This window comes from Glandiceps talaboti, chromosome 10, assembly GCF_964340395.1.
Source record: "Glandiceps talaboti chromosome 10, keGlaTala1.1, whole genome shotgun sequence".
Classification (NCBI taxonomy): Eukaryota; Metazoa; Hemichordata; class Enteropneusta; family Spengelidae; genus Glandiceps; species Glandiceps talaboti.
Genome location: NC_135558.1, coordinates 7,354,918 through 7,369,349, shown reverse-complemented (window position 1 = coordinate 7,369,349; position 14,432 = coordinate 7,354,918). Strand labels below are relative to the sequence as shown.

Below are 14,432 nucleotides of genomic sequence, written 5' to 3'. Positions count from 1 at the left end.
GCAATGATGAAATGGAAAATCTGAGAGGCACCATTATCTTCAGTATATTTGTACAATGTACTTACTGTGTGTGTTGGGAATACTGTACACTGTTTTTGCTTCTTAGGAAGATAACTGCCATTTGATCAGGTACACGATATGCAAATCAAAATTTTCAATTCATGCTCTCTCTATTACCTGACATCTTTATTCTTGTAGCCAGACTCCAAGTCAGTCTATATCATGGTTAGGTTCTAAGTTTGAGGTTTGTGCTACACTATAGTTAGGTGAGCTTTTAATACTACTTTGAAATTTACCTAACTGTGAAAAACTAAAGGACTGGCCTGTTGGAGACCTAAGAATCCAAAGTTTATATGACAGTTCAAACAGTTTGATGAAATGAATTAAAAAACATGCATGTTTGTTTCATTTTGTTGCTGCATCTAAAGAGTTACAGAGTTTGATGAAATGGACTCAAATATATACATGTATGTTTCATGTCATTGACTTATAGATAACATACCCTGTATACTCTTTGTTCCCTTGTATCTCCTCTAGTCCGTCTCCTTGCTGCCTCCATCTCTAGTTCTTCATCCCTTTCATCTACAACATCCTCGACAGGTTGGAACCCATTGCCGTGATCCCTTGATACAGGTGACTTCCTAAGGGAGCCACTAGTTGGTGACTTTCTCTCTGAGACCGGAGACGGTCTGTCAGTCAGTGTGATGGGTGACTGAGTGTCTGAGCGACTAATTGGTGATTTTCTGTCAATGGGAGATCTAGTTCCAGTCACATCTGGTGACTTGGTACGAGCTAATGCAGATTTACCCGAAACTGTTCGTGGACTGGGAGTTCGTGACCTTTTCATTGATGCCTTCAGACCATCTTCTTCAGAACTACAAAGAGATGTATCAATGTTCAAAACATTTTCGAATATAACAAAATCTCGAGACCTTACTCCATGCAAGATTAGACATCACTTTTTAAAATTTTGTTTAGGCAAATAAAAAAAATGGTGTAAACATCATACATTTTTTTCAAATATATCTTTTATCAAGTGTATGCTTCAACAGCAAATAATCTTCATACACTCTTCATAGAAACCTTAGTCTAGACTAACCATACAATACTTTGATTTCATCATGATTCTGGTTGAACACTAAGAAGTCAGACTGTAAACATATGGTCTTGCACACAATACAGGACTAATATCAAGGGTATAACTAATATTGGTAACTATGTCACAAACAATATATTGGTTATATTTCTGCAAAACTAACAAGAAATTTTTCACAATTTTTTTAGTCATAAAAGTTTAGTATTATTTCTACCATGGTTAGAATGCTTTCATGTGTTAACACTACACCAATTCACACATACCTGGAAAAACTCTGTGAATATGAAACTTCTTCTAGTGTGTCTTCTCTGAGGCTTCGAGGGCTTTTCTTTTCAGATGACCTCTTGGTCTGACCTCTGACCTTAGGTGTCTTCTCACTTCCTGACTTCTTAGACTGAGTTGATGCACTACTTGTAAAGTCATCTGAGTATGTCATGGCTTTACTCAAAGATCTCTGTCAATAAAAGAAGTATCACAATGTTTTGGAAAAAGTGATAACACAATCTGCATGTATTGGAAAAGTTACATACAAATGAAACTGAAAAGAAAGAAAAATTTAAAAAATACTCCAAAATCTCTAAGAAATAATTACAACATGAACAAGGTTTATTTATGGGATTTTAAGACAACTGTCTCCATGTCTTGGAAAAGAGGCACTCACAGAATTAAAGGAAAGCCATACTGAAAAAAAAAAGGTTGGCGTCCTTGTGCATATATATTGTGTTTATGAAAATGGGTTTATATTTACTGCTGTGTGTTGTAACAACTGTTACTGTGTTTACCTCTCATTACAATATCATAATCTGCTTGTAATTGTCAATGAAATGCAAATTTGCAAATTCTATCACAAATGAAGATTTATAGTGACAAACCTGTGAGATAGGATATGACTTATCCTTGGGACTACCATGTGTTCCAGGACTAGATTTATGAGATAAACCTTGAGTCTTGGATACACTGGCATCTGTGAAATCATCATCATAGGAGTATGCATGGCTGATGGAAGGCTCTGTAGGCATACCATGGTCTGTAAGTAAAGCATACAACAGTTAGATTAATATTTGCTTGCAATGGTATTTAACAATTTAGTATTGTATAGACAGACAGACAGACAGACAGACAGACAGACAGACAGACAGACATATTCCATACTTGCAATAGTGTCTATATAAAACATCAATGTATTCAACAACTTAGTATAGTACACACACAAACTCACACACACACACACACACACACACACACACACACACACACACACATGCATGCTATATACTACTGGTAACAGCACTGCAGTGCAATACAGAATATCTATATGGCAATTGCTATGTTTTGATTGAACATCCATGCATATTTGTTTAAATGATTTATGTATTGGTAGTGATGGCTTTATGTCATAACATGCTAAAGGCTCTACATAATAACGTGACAGCAGATTGACCCAGAAACTTTGACTAGTTTCTTTGGATGTATACTTACAATACTTTCTGTTGTACTTCACCAGAAAGAACAGCTGCATAATACATCCACAAGTGCTTTTTGCAACAGAACACTGGCATGACCTTTATTGTGATGTCATACTTTTCTCCTTAACAAGACCTTAGCATAACACCTTACCTTTGTACTTCCTAGTTGGATCTCTAACTGCCTCTTCATATCTCCTGGTATAGATATCAATAACACTCAATCCATCAGGTTTAGGTTGACCATATGGTGACCGTAGGAAATCACGTCTATTAGCTGACATGGTTAGTAAATCTCGGTGTAAATCTAAATCTGCTGGTCTTTCCAGTCTTTGATGATCAACACCACCTAGTAGGTCTCGGAACTATAGTAGTGAGAAAATGACAAAAAACAAATTATTATTATCGGTAATAATGTCGGTTTACTACTAACACTAACTTTTTCATGTTGGGTACAGTATGACTTTACTCAACAGTTCTTAAAATAATGTTTCAATTCAATACTTGTCTGCCAACTAATATACTCAAATAACAAATATCACTGTTTCCATCTAACAATCTATATTTAACTTCTCTGGCTTGAAATTAACATGAAATCAAAACCTTTGTTGCAAGGGTGCTGGATGTATTTTTTACACTAAAGTTACTTATGGGTGTAAGAATGAGTGTTTGGTGTAATAAAAATAATATGCTCAGGCAATATCAGTTTTTACCTGCCCTCAAAGAATATCAATATCTTGATAATGTTGATTCATTTTGTGAGGATTGAAACACTGCCAGCTATCTACTAATACAGTCTAATATCTCACCTTAGGTCCTTTGTTGTCTTCTGTTAGTGTGTCTTCACTTATAAACTCATCGTCTGAATTATTTGGTGATTGGTCTAAACCACCAGACAAATACTGTGTAAATAAAATGAATAGAAAATTAAATGCTTGACATGATAATGTAACTTTTTAAACTGTATGTCCAGATTTGAAACAAGTATTTACATGACCACATAACAACTTAATTTGTGGGTTGTCGGTGGACGAGTGGTTAGCTTGTGAGCATCTTACCACTGCAATCTTGGTTAGTACCTGCTAAGCATTGGTTGAGTTTGATTAAAAATTTTCCCAGATCTGTATGTAAGAAGGGTGATGCTCAGTTTGAATCCCCAGGTCCTCCGTTTGAGTGCTGCACAAGTGTTTTTGAATTTCTGAATTTCATTTGCATTACATAAAGTATTAAAATTACTATTCATAACATGAATAGTAAACTCAATACAACACCATATACGATATCTTACCTTGATTGGTAAGTCTTCATCTTTGCCATGTATTGTTTGTCCAAGTGTAAGTCCTGATGGTAGTTTCCACATCAACCCCTGTCTGACGTGATGTCCTCTATATGCTGCCTGGATCTTAGTAGCTGCTTCATTCTCTTTCTCTATCTCACTACTCAGCATAGCATGTGATGACAGACTTCCTACACCTAGGATGACATTATACAAGTTAGGGAGTTTGCGTATGTTGTTATGACATCCCTCTTGCCATCCATTCCTCACAAAATACAATTTGTGTGGTTCAAAATACATGCCTGGTTTACTATGTTGCAATTTTATATTTTCAGTTATCATTGATGTGTCATGGGTCAAGATATTGATAAGATTCTTTTTCTGAATGAAAGGTAGTAAAATTAAAGTCACATGATCTACATGTGACTAAATGCTACTGACAATAATCTACACATAACTTGGGAGATTTTGGTAAAAAAATCTGCATGTTACATAAAACACATTATATAAATGCCTGGAGAGCCAATAAGAAAATGAATATGTGACTTGAAGGTTACTGCCAGGTGATCTACATGTGACTTGGAGGTGAATGTCAGGTGATCTACATGTGACTTGAAATCGACAAGCAGTGACTCCTACCTGGTAAATCACTAGTAAAGACAGCATGGTCAGCAAGTCTGCCAGTGATTCTTTCATAGCGTGGTGGTTTATCTACATCATCAGGTATAGTAACCATTGGACTCCTAGGTGAATACGCCCACCTCTCACCTCCTGAAACTAAAATCACAACAAAGATTGGATTTCTCAAACATGACACTGTTGAATCTACACATTAGAATGGATTTCAGTACTTTCTCTATTTGGTGATCTAACAAAAACAGACAGTTTTGAACTTCTGGTATCAAAATACACAGTAACAGTTTAAATGTCTAATAAGTATAGACCATAAACAAAGTAATGGTACCCATGGTACTAAAGAATTTAACCGAAAATAACTGAGGGGGTCACTTCATTTGAAAGAAATTTTGGAGTTGCTGTCCCAATTTTTTTCAATGTACATTAAATGTAACAATTTTTTTGTGAAGTTACATTCATGGTATTGTACCATTGAAATATAGTCATTATTGTACAAAGTGTAAAATACAGGTGGGGTTAAGTTGCTGGTGGATGGTTTTCATAACCCAGCAATATGGACTAAGGTCTGATAGCACACTTTGATAACCTAATATTTCAAGCAATCAAGGGTCTGATAATTAATGGTTTACTCTACTCACTATCTAAGACTGATTTGTTGGCACTGCTATCTAGACCCCCAGCAAGTCTCCTTGCTTCAGCTTCAATTCTGCCTTGTAAGGCCGATGCCATGTCTTTAATAGCAGCCAAACGTTCAGCTTTGCTTCTTGACCCAGCACTTCGTGAACCACCATATCCTGAAATAAAGATATTTAAATATATAAAGATATAAAAAACAATGACCCTTGAAAACATATGAAAAACATAGTTGCTAATAATCTAAGTTCTCAACTATGAAAGATATAATAAATTATAACAATTTTGAAAAGAGAACACGAAGAAAGATGACTTTATTTTCCATGCAAATGAAGAAATTTGTTGAGTTTGTACAAATCAGACAAAAAAATTCAGTCTCACTTTGGATTTTCCATAAGCATGATTTTCAAATCGGATGAATATTTCTCCACAACCTAAGGGTGCAACTTTTTGGTGAAATCACTGAATTGAAGAATAATGCCTTACCTGAGGAGACAGCACCTTTGAATCGTAGATCAGTCATACTACTAGAGTAGGGTCTTCTGATCAAGTCTTGTCGATCAAATTCTCTCTCTATCCCTAATGTTAAATTGTCTGTACTGGAAGTTCTAGGAGCAGGTCGCGTCTTCATATACAGGTTGTCACGGTGATGTAATGGACTACCAGTTCTAACGATGTCAACAGGAACATCTTTAGTGTCTTGAGAATCACTAGCATTGAGCTGTGGTGATGTCATTCTGTCTGTGAGTTTTTGACCGATGTCAACGCCACCAACCCTAGGACTGTCATGCAGGGAGTTGGGATATAGGAAGAGAGGAGGGAAGACAGGAGGGAAATGAGAAGGAGAAGATATGAATAAACAGCATGCCATGTTTGATATAAAGTGATTTACAAGCTAACACATGCATTATATGTGGGGAACCATAACCCATGCAGAACATGAATGTGGAATTTGCAAATTTATACATTAAAGGGCAGGATTTCAATCCCTGACTCTTACATTAGTGTTATCTTACCAGTGGAGCCACAAGGATTACATAGAATTATTCTTTTATTCTGGGCCAACTTTTTCTATAGCTTTGTCAGACAACTGTTTCTCACACCTAATGTTTACTTTTTTTTTATAGTGGGCCTTTAGGAACTATTGTAGAAGGACAGTACTTTACAGATGTCCATTATATATTTTTGTTGACACATGCAGAATTTAAAGTGTATATCTTAGTATTTCAGCATTACGTAAGTATCAAATACATAACAAATGTATTATGTTAAAGATTTTTCATTGAGGCAAATTTTGAACCAGCAAAGGCCAAACTATGAATGAACATAGGGCATACAACAGAAACTCCTGCTATGTGGTTGATTAGGGGCCCAGTTTTGACTCCATTCGGTCCTGGAAATGATTGGCTGTCAGTTTCTATACGATGGTATATTTACATTTGGTGGATAACTGTCTATGACTGCCATGGAGTACTATGTCTATTAGCAGGCTGTGGCTGAGTTGCCAACAAGCCTGAAATGTTCTCTCACCTTCCTGATCTTGGTGTAGATGGTATCACACTTTCATCACTGTGTGAACTACTAGATGCACTCCATAAACCTTTGTTTTCTTTATCTGATCCACTCAGTTCAACCTACAAATAGACCAAGTAAAGACATCATAATATATGTATATGGTACTGTAACTCAAACCAATGGTGCAGAGATGATAATGATGTATGTTGTGCAGTGGACTAGTGGTTTGGAGATATCATACATTATCAATTAACCTCACTTCCATACCCTATTTGTAACACAGTATTGAGGTCTCTCTTTGTCAAATATTTGTTTGACATATATCATCAATTTTACCATTTCAAAACCCTCTACAACACATGTCAAATTTATGTAATAGTATGTCAAATCTACTCCTTAGATAGTTCACTAGGGTGCCCCACCAGAAATGTGGTACAAGGTAATGAAATCTATGTTATGTTACTTTACCAGCTTTCGCCACTGTGCCACTGTGTCCCTAAACCTTAGACAAAACACTGACCTGGGTACAAACTGGTGATGTCTACTTACAACATATGTTGGATACAAAAGGAACACTTACTCGTTTCCTATCTGTAGGGAATGGATGGTGTTTTGGCAAATCTTCCATGAGATATGGTCCTTTACTGAAGGTTTCATCCATTCTCTTCCGACCATAATTTTTCTTTTTCTCGTTTGTTTTGACGCTCTGTTTTTGTTTTTTGTACAAGTCCTCTAATTGTCTCTTCTGTTTCTCTTCTGCAAGTAGTTGTTGTTTCTTAACTTCCTGTTGTTTCTTTTTACGGTCTGCTTGTTGTTTGACCATGAACTTCCTCACTTCATCGCTATCATAACTCCTAACCTTGTGAGTTGGATACTGTGGCTCTGTAATACAATTCCATTATTTAATTAGATGTAACATGAAAAGTTTGATTATGGTAGACGTTACGACACCCCTTGCCCCATCTCCAACCATAAACATAAGTTATGTAGGAAATACTCCTTTTACAAAACACATCTAAATAGACTAATTGGGATGTTAACATGGTGACACTCACCACAACTGTATACTGCAATTTTCAAGAATGAATGTCCATGGTGTCTGAATTCATAGTTACAAACGAAAATTTCTCATCACAATTTTTTTTCTGAATTGAAATTTTAATGTCGAATTAAATTTGTGAGTTGAAATTTTAATTTTTTTACAACTGAATGGTTTACCTGTAGGTTTTGATGATTTTTTCTTCAATCCACTACCTTGTTTTCTCTTCTCTGGTCTTGCTTTTGTTTGTGCAGCCATTTTCTCATGGTCCGAGTCTTCACTGTCTGTAAATGACAACAACAGTTAAAAGTCATGTCAGTTTGTGGATCAAATATCATGTTCACAAAGATTAAAGGTTGCTTTATTTGAAAATCTGATATTTTTTCAACAGGTTGTTTTTCCATGTTAAATTTCATTTTAAAAAACAAGACACAACAATTATAAAGACAACTCAAAGAAGTGGGGGGAAAATGATATACATGACAGAAAATATTTATTGAGAAGCCAGAGTACACTCATGATAAAATCTCAATGTACTTGAAATTGTGCCCAAGCAAAAGCCCCCCCCCCCCCCCCCCCCCCTCTACATTTTCCACTTTGAAGTTTTGCTGGGATGCCTCAGTACGCTAATATTGCATGTCTTATTATATCTACAAAATTTACCAGATTTATCCAGATGTAAATCATCTAAAACATCCTTAGCTTCTTCAGACAATGCGTGTGTCTTGCCAGGTTTATCTGATTCTATTGTATGTTGTGATATCTCCTCATCTGACTCATCTTTTCTATCTTGTCTCTCGGGTATCTCTTCTATTTTCTTCATCAGTTCAGCGTCATCATCATCATCATCATCACTCACTGAATTGTAGAAAACAAGAAAGTTTGAGTAATTCTGGTGATACCATCCAGAGCTATATACAAGGTACATGTACTCGTAACTACAAATAGCACACACTTCAAAGTCAATGCTATGAATAGCATGAACTAAAATGCTAATTAAAATGTAAAAAAAAGACACAAGTTTAAGAAATTATTGGCTATACCATCCATTGCTATAAAAAAGGGTACTAGTAAAGTTGTAAGAACAAATAGTACACACATTTCAAAGTCACTGCTATAAATCATGTAATCACATCTACTAGGTTTCATATATATAAAGTCACTTCCAGTCGTTTCACGGAGTCGTTGACTCCTTTTCCATGGAATTCTCATATTGACTATGTAAACTCATTGGACCCGGCATCAGAGTCACAATATTTCTGCATCAACATTTGTCGATCTCCAATTATCAATAAATACATGTACAATAGTAAGAGTATATACATAAAGATGATACATGTATATCACAAGCCACTTACTATGTACATGTTCTTCTTTTATTTGCGTCACCTGACTTCTATGCTTCTTAGGTGGTGGACCAAGTACTCTTCTGGTGACCTTTTGACCTTCTCTCCATGACCTTGCTGATATAGTTCCTGTGAAAAAGTATGAATTGTTGTCATTCAATATGTACATATCAATGTAAATTTCTAGCAAATAACATCAAGATTATCTTTATACCTTATCAATATAACATTTGGTTTAATCACTATTATTGTAATTTACAATGAAATTAACCTGGTCAAGCCTACCAAACTTACTCGCATCACAGACCTAAACAAAAAGACCTGATGAACCTTCAAAATTTCATGCGAAGAAATCAATCCTAACCACTAAAGCAAAGCACATAACATCCTCTTTCTAGCAGGAAGGGGGAGGGAGCGGTGATTTGTTTGTACACAAAAAATAACAAGTAGGGAAAAACAGGATTAATTATCTGCCAAATTTTAACATTCATGTCCTACTAAGTTATCATTCTATATAGCCAAGAAAAACAAGGCAGTATGGTGACTCACATTTCATCTATTCAGAAAAGACTGGTGTCAGAAAAAATTTTACATAGCAATACACAGATGAGATAGCTGTTGACTGGCCTGAAATTGTGATTCAACATGTGACATCTTTGACCTGTCAACAAAAATTAATATTACTTGCCTTGTCTATCAGTTCGGTGTGGTTTTTTATCCATAGGTGCAGATATTCTTTGTACTTTCCTTGTCATTTTCTTCTTGTCTTCAATAGCACCAACGGTTGGCTTGGTTATTTTTTGAGTTGTCCTATGCGGCCTCAATGCACTATCTGTAAAATTTCAACACAACAAAAAGATCAGATCAAACAATAGCTACTTTCATTACTTCAATAATATCTGATTTGTAACATCTATTCAAGCCATGCAATACAAAAAAAATTAGGTCATGAATATTAAATATGCTAATTATAATGAATATTCATGAGTATCAATGATGCTCCCCTGCCTAAGCAGAACTCTGGACTATAGTATCAGTCCAGGTACTTATTCATATTTTCAATGGTCTGCATAATTGTTTCTCTAATTTTCTGTTTGTGTAAGTAACGGACACTCACAAAAGAACAAATGACACTAAAACTACGAGCTAAAAACCTAAGTACACTACATCGGATTTTAATCAGATTGCTACATGTATGTGCGTGAGTAATTCTCAGACACCATCTCTCTTTCAGGCATAAATTATTGCAGGGGAGAGGAGCGAACCAACAAGACGGTCTTACCCGCTTTCCTAATTTCTTGTCCTGGAGTTTTTGTCCGTGTCTTTCTCTTCATTTCTCCGTCCCTGTACAGTTTTCCACCTGCTAAAATCTTGGTTTCTACTTGGTTGAATCCTTTGTAAGTTGGAGCTGGCGGTGCCGTTGCTACTTTACGTACTTTAGGCTGTTTACTTGATAACACAGACGTTTCTGGTACATGATAAACATCAACTGATGGTATAAAGTTGACAGGGTCTGTATCACGATGCCGTGGCCTATTTACATAATCATCTATATATAAGAGATAATAAATATATGATATGAATGAATTGATAAACTACACACGATACAGATGTCAGTTAAGCTAGTTTCCCCCGAGTTAAAAGTTCTGATACCAATTACTAATACAATGTATTTCCATTACTAAAATTAGAAATAGTAAAGCACAACATGTTGAGTTCTTCCAAGTACTTTATTCAATAGCCATGTTGTATGGATAATTTATATATACCAGCTTCCTAAAGTATAGCTTCTCTACCATCGTACATTATTTTTGTTTCATTATATAAATTAAGTTTTACCTTTGTTATCACTGGTCTTCAGTTGTCTTTGTCTTTCAATTTGTTCTCTCACTTTACTCAGTCCCTCTGGAAGAACAGAAGAAATGATTTAATATGCAATATTTCCTGCATGTCAGCAGATTTCTCTTCACGTAACTGTAAATTTTCAATGGTGGTTATTCAATTGTCACATATAGTCACAGGTGCATTTTATTTTGTCTAATGGTTCAATTATTTTGTAAACCACAGGAACTGACCAAACATAATTATAATGTACCTCAGTTTTTTGGTAGATCAATTGAATTACATAAGTTTTAGCACACAAGTTAAACTGCTTGCGCATAATACATTTTTAAATTCATAAAAATATAATTTTTATAACATGATCAAGAAACTTACTTGAATCAAATCTTGGCGATGAATTTCTGGATGTTGCGACATTGTTCTGATCACCCGGTTCATGTCCATAAAGTCTGGAGTACGCTGATGTGAAATCTGTCTGAGATGCTGTTTTCCTGGAAAACTCCCCGTTTGAATATTTGTGTGGTATATCATTGAGTACTCTTATCTCTGTGCTGTCATCAATGGCCGACGTGCTACGTTCATGGTAGTTTGGCGACGAGTAGTACTTTGAGTTAAAATCATCGTATGCATCATAGTCACTTATCTTTGCTACAGCTTGCTTATCTTTATCAGAGTCTTTCAATGTAAAGCGCCCTCTATCAGTAACATCGCGTCCAAGATACTTGTCTGAGTTTAACCAATCAGAGTCTCTGTCTAAGTAAGCGTTACCATTCATTTCATGTCTGCCTCTTGTTTCCAGAACACCATAATTTGGCACGGGGCTCCTTGACCTGTATCCACTGGTTAGTCTGCTGTCTTTTGATGTAAAATCTTGAACATCTGGTGTTTCTACAATGGAAATCAACAAATGACATGTTAGTGTTTCATGTATACATAGCATACATTATTATGATTTCAGTAAGATAACATTTTACAAGATAGTCTGAGTCTTGATCACCTACATATCTTGGTTTTACAGGACATTTTTTTCAAAGATGTTTTATTTTCAATGCAATGAGTAACACTGAAGTAAAGCACATTCTCTATGTGCTACACTTGTTTATAGCATTCATATCAAGTGTAAAAGTATACTGTTTCAATTGGTTCATTTACAAGCATAGCATGTGGCTTTTCTAATGTGGTCAATTAGCAAATGAAACAGTATACTTTTACACTTGATATGGATGTCATAAACGATTGGGGTACATACAGAAAATGCTTTACTTTGGTATTATGGGTTGTATTTTATTTAATTTGATGTGAGACACAAAAACAATATGTTCAACTACAACTCACCTTTGATCGTGACCTTTTTAGGAACAGTTGTATCTCTTTCATAATCCCGTGAGTATTTTGACTTGCTGTCTGGTGTCTATAGAAAAGATAACAAACATAAAACTAGTTATAATTCTGATTGCAAAAAACATGCTGAAAATTTCTATGGAAAGACTAAACAATTGAGAGGCAAGACTTGATGTTGCCTTAGCAAGTATGCAATGCAACATATTTGTAATTCTCAATCTTTACTACATTTTTATATGAATTTTAACTTTTCAGCCCTTAAGTCTGTCATATTGTAAGTATAATTTGGGAGTTACTGTTTTCGTACCAAAATTGTGATAATCTACGTCATGAATCTTACTATAGCCTTCATTGTACATGCTTCTATTACATTCATTAATTTACCTTGAATGTTGATTTACCGACTTCATAGGATGGTACACGATCTACTGTCACTATTTTATCTGAGCTGTGGTATTTTTTAGCTTGACTGTATTCCTGACTAAGAGGGGAGAATGGTTCCATTTGACGATTTTCAGCTTCTTCAAGTCTTCTTTCTGCTCTCCTTAACTGTACAGACAAAAACACATGAGTGTTAAAGCTCCCTAGCCTTGTGATAAAAATACAGTATTAAAGCTTCTTACATTTGGGAACATAAATATTGGATAGAGACATGAAACAAACGTTACCTTTGAATGTAACCAATATTATGCTACTTTCTGTCATATACAAAATTACACTGAAAGTGAAACTAAATGTGAATGCTTTTAAATCATTTCTCAACAAAGAGTAATTTAAGAACCACAACGACAAATTATTGTAACAAGTACCAGAATATGATTATAAATGTCTATCGAAGTGAGGAATTTAACATTTTTTTTAAAAATCATTGCTTTCAAATGAATAACAAGGTAAACTACGTTTTGACATTTTAAGGGATTAACATTGATAAATATTCAAAGTTAATCAGCTTACAGACTTATTCCTAAAATTACACAACAAAGTAACTTACCGCTGTTTTGGCTTCTCCCATTTGATCCCATACAGCTGTAAAATCTACAAAAATTAACATAACAATAAATATCAACATGTGTTCATTTCCATCGTCATTAATTCATATCTCTGATACAATACATGTATTTACAAAACAATAAATGTTCTTTTCATTCAAGTATAGATCATGATAAAATATCTGAATATATTTCAATCAAATGATCAAATGTAATGAGTTGCTAACTTTCATGGAACTTTATGCTACTTTGGTTTGAAAAAAATAATGTCAATTTTTACATTTTTTTGTGTAAATTGACACAGTATAATTATAATATTGATATGGAAATAAAAGAAAACACATCCATTGCAAGTGTGTCATAGGTTAATCACTTTTTTGACACCAAAAGTTCAAATCAATCCACATCGAAACGTTCACGTTAGTTCTTGAGACATGAAATAAATGAGCGACCTTTGACCTACCTTCATGCTTGTCAAAAGGAGATGGTCCCCTTTGAATAAGAACAGGTTCGGTGACCCTACGACCTCTGACTATATTTGACATCATAATTCTTTACCTGTAATATCAAAATCGGTGAATTCATTACAATGTCAAAATCATACACACTTGTCAACACCACATGTTAAAACAATGTTTATAACATCACTACAAATCACATGGCAGCACACTGTGGAATGCTGCCTTGCATATTTCAATCTGACAAACTCCAGCTATTTCAAGGTTGTTGATTTCACTCCATTAAAAGTTAAGTTATCAACGTGTCTAATGCCAGCAATACAACAGTACATACTATCACAAATGGAAGGTGTACATTGTTCATTCAGATGACTCATTTATCAGTAAACATTTAAACATTTAACTACTGCTGTTGTTACTGTACATACACAACACATGTTATTTTCTAAATCCCATTTTATCTTACTTTAAAACATTTGAAGCAAATTTAACACAGTAACAGAGTCAACCTTGTTGATGACACAGCTGGTATGATAAATCAAATGACAATCCAATAGCAATAAACGCACATGTAGGAATGTCAATTTCAGTGAAATCAAAACATGACTAATCAGCCAGGCATGTGATTCCTTAACTATGCACCTTTCTTTACAATCCGATGTTCATTTCTATACCCCTCCCTTTCCATTTAAAGTTAATAGTTTATACCATTATTGTTATCATGACATTGTTCACAATAGTAGCATAACATGTCTGTTTCATGTCCAGTAATTTTATCAATAGGTATGCTAGTAATCT

General features: G+C 34.8%; 1 protein-coding gene across 1 annotated transcript in view; it reads right to left on the bottom strand.

Moving 5' to 3' along the window:
* Positions 1–14,432, bottom strand: part of LOC144440835 (centrosome-associated protein 350-like) — a 30,717-nt gene that overhangs the window by 14,440 nt on the left and 1,845 nt on the right. Inside the window, exons 2-23 of the mRNA XM_078130252.1 lie at positions 13,640–13,734; positions 13,179–13,222; positions 12,572–12,736; positions 12,182–12,257; positions 11,222–11,725; positions 10,844–10,909; positions 10,287–10,553; positions 9,693–9,836; positions 9,017–9,133; positions 8,322–8,516; positions 7,838–7,942; positions 7,200–7,501; positions 6,635–6,738; positions 5,606–5,886; positions 5,110–5,265; positions 4,475–4,606; positions 3,848–4,032; positions 3,369–3,461; positions 2,714–2,924; positions 1,969–2,123; positions 1,360–1,550; positions 503–875 (exon numbers count right to left, since the gene is read on the bottom strand). Coding sequence (XP_077986378.1) covers positions 503–875; positions 1,360–1,550; positions 1,969–2,123; positions 2,714–2,924; positions 3,369–3,461; positions 3,848–4,032; positions 4,475–4,606; positions 5,110–5,265; positions 5,606–5,886; positions 6,635–6,738; positions 7,200–7,501; positions 7,838–7,942; positions 8,322–8,516; positions 9,017–9,133; positions 9,693–9,836; positions 10,287–10,553; positions 10,844–10,909; positions 11,222–11,725; positions 12,182–12,257; positions 12,572–12,736; positions 13,179–13,222; positions 13,640–13,724 — 3,951 coding nt within the window. The 5' untranslated portion in view covers positions 13,725–13,734. The remainder of the gene's footprint in view (positions 1–502; positions 876–1,359; positions 1,551–1,968; positions 2,124–2,713; positions 2,925–3,368; positions 3,462–3,847; positions 4,033–4,474; positions 4,607–5,109; positions 5,266–5,605; positions 5,887–6,634; positions 6,739–7,199; positions 7,502–7,837; positions 7,943–8,321; positions 8,517–9,016; positions 9,134–9,692; positions 9,837–10,286; positions 10,554–10,843; positions 10,910–11,221; positions 11,726–12,181; positions 12,258–12,571; positions 12,737–13,178; positions 13,223–13,639; positions 13,735–14,432) is intronic.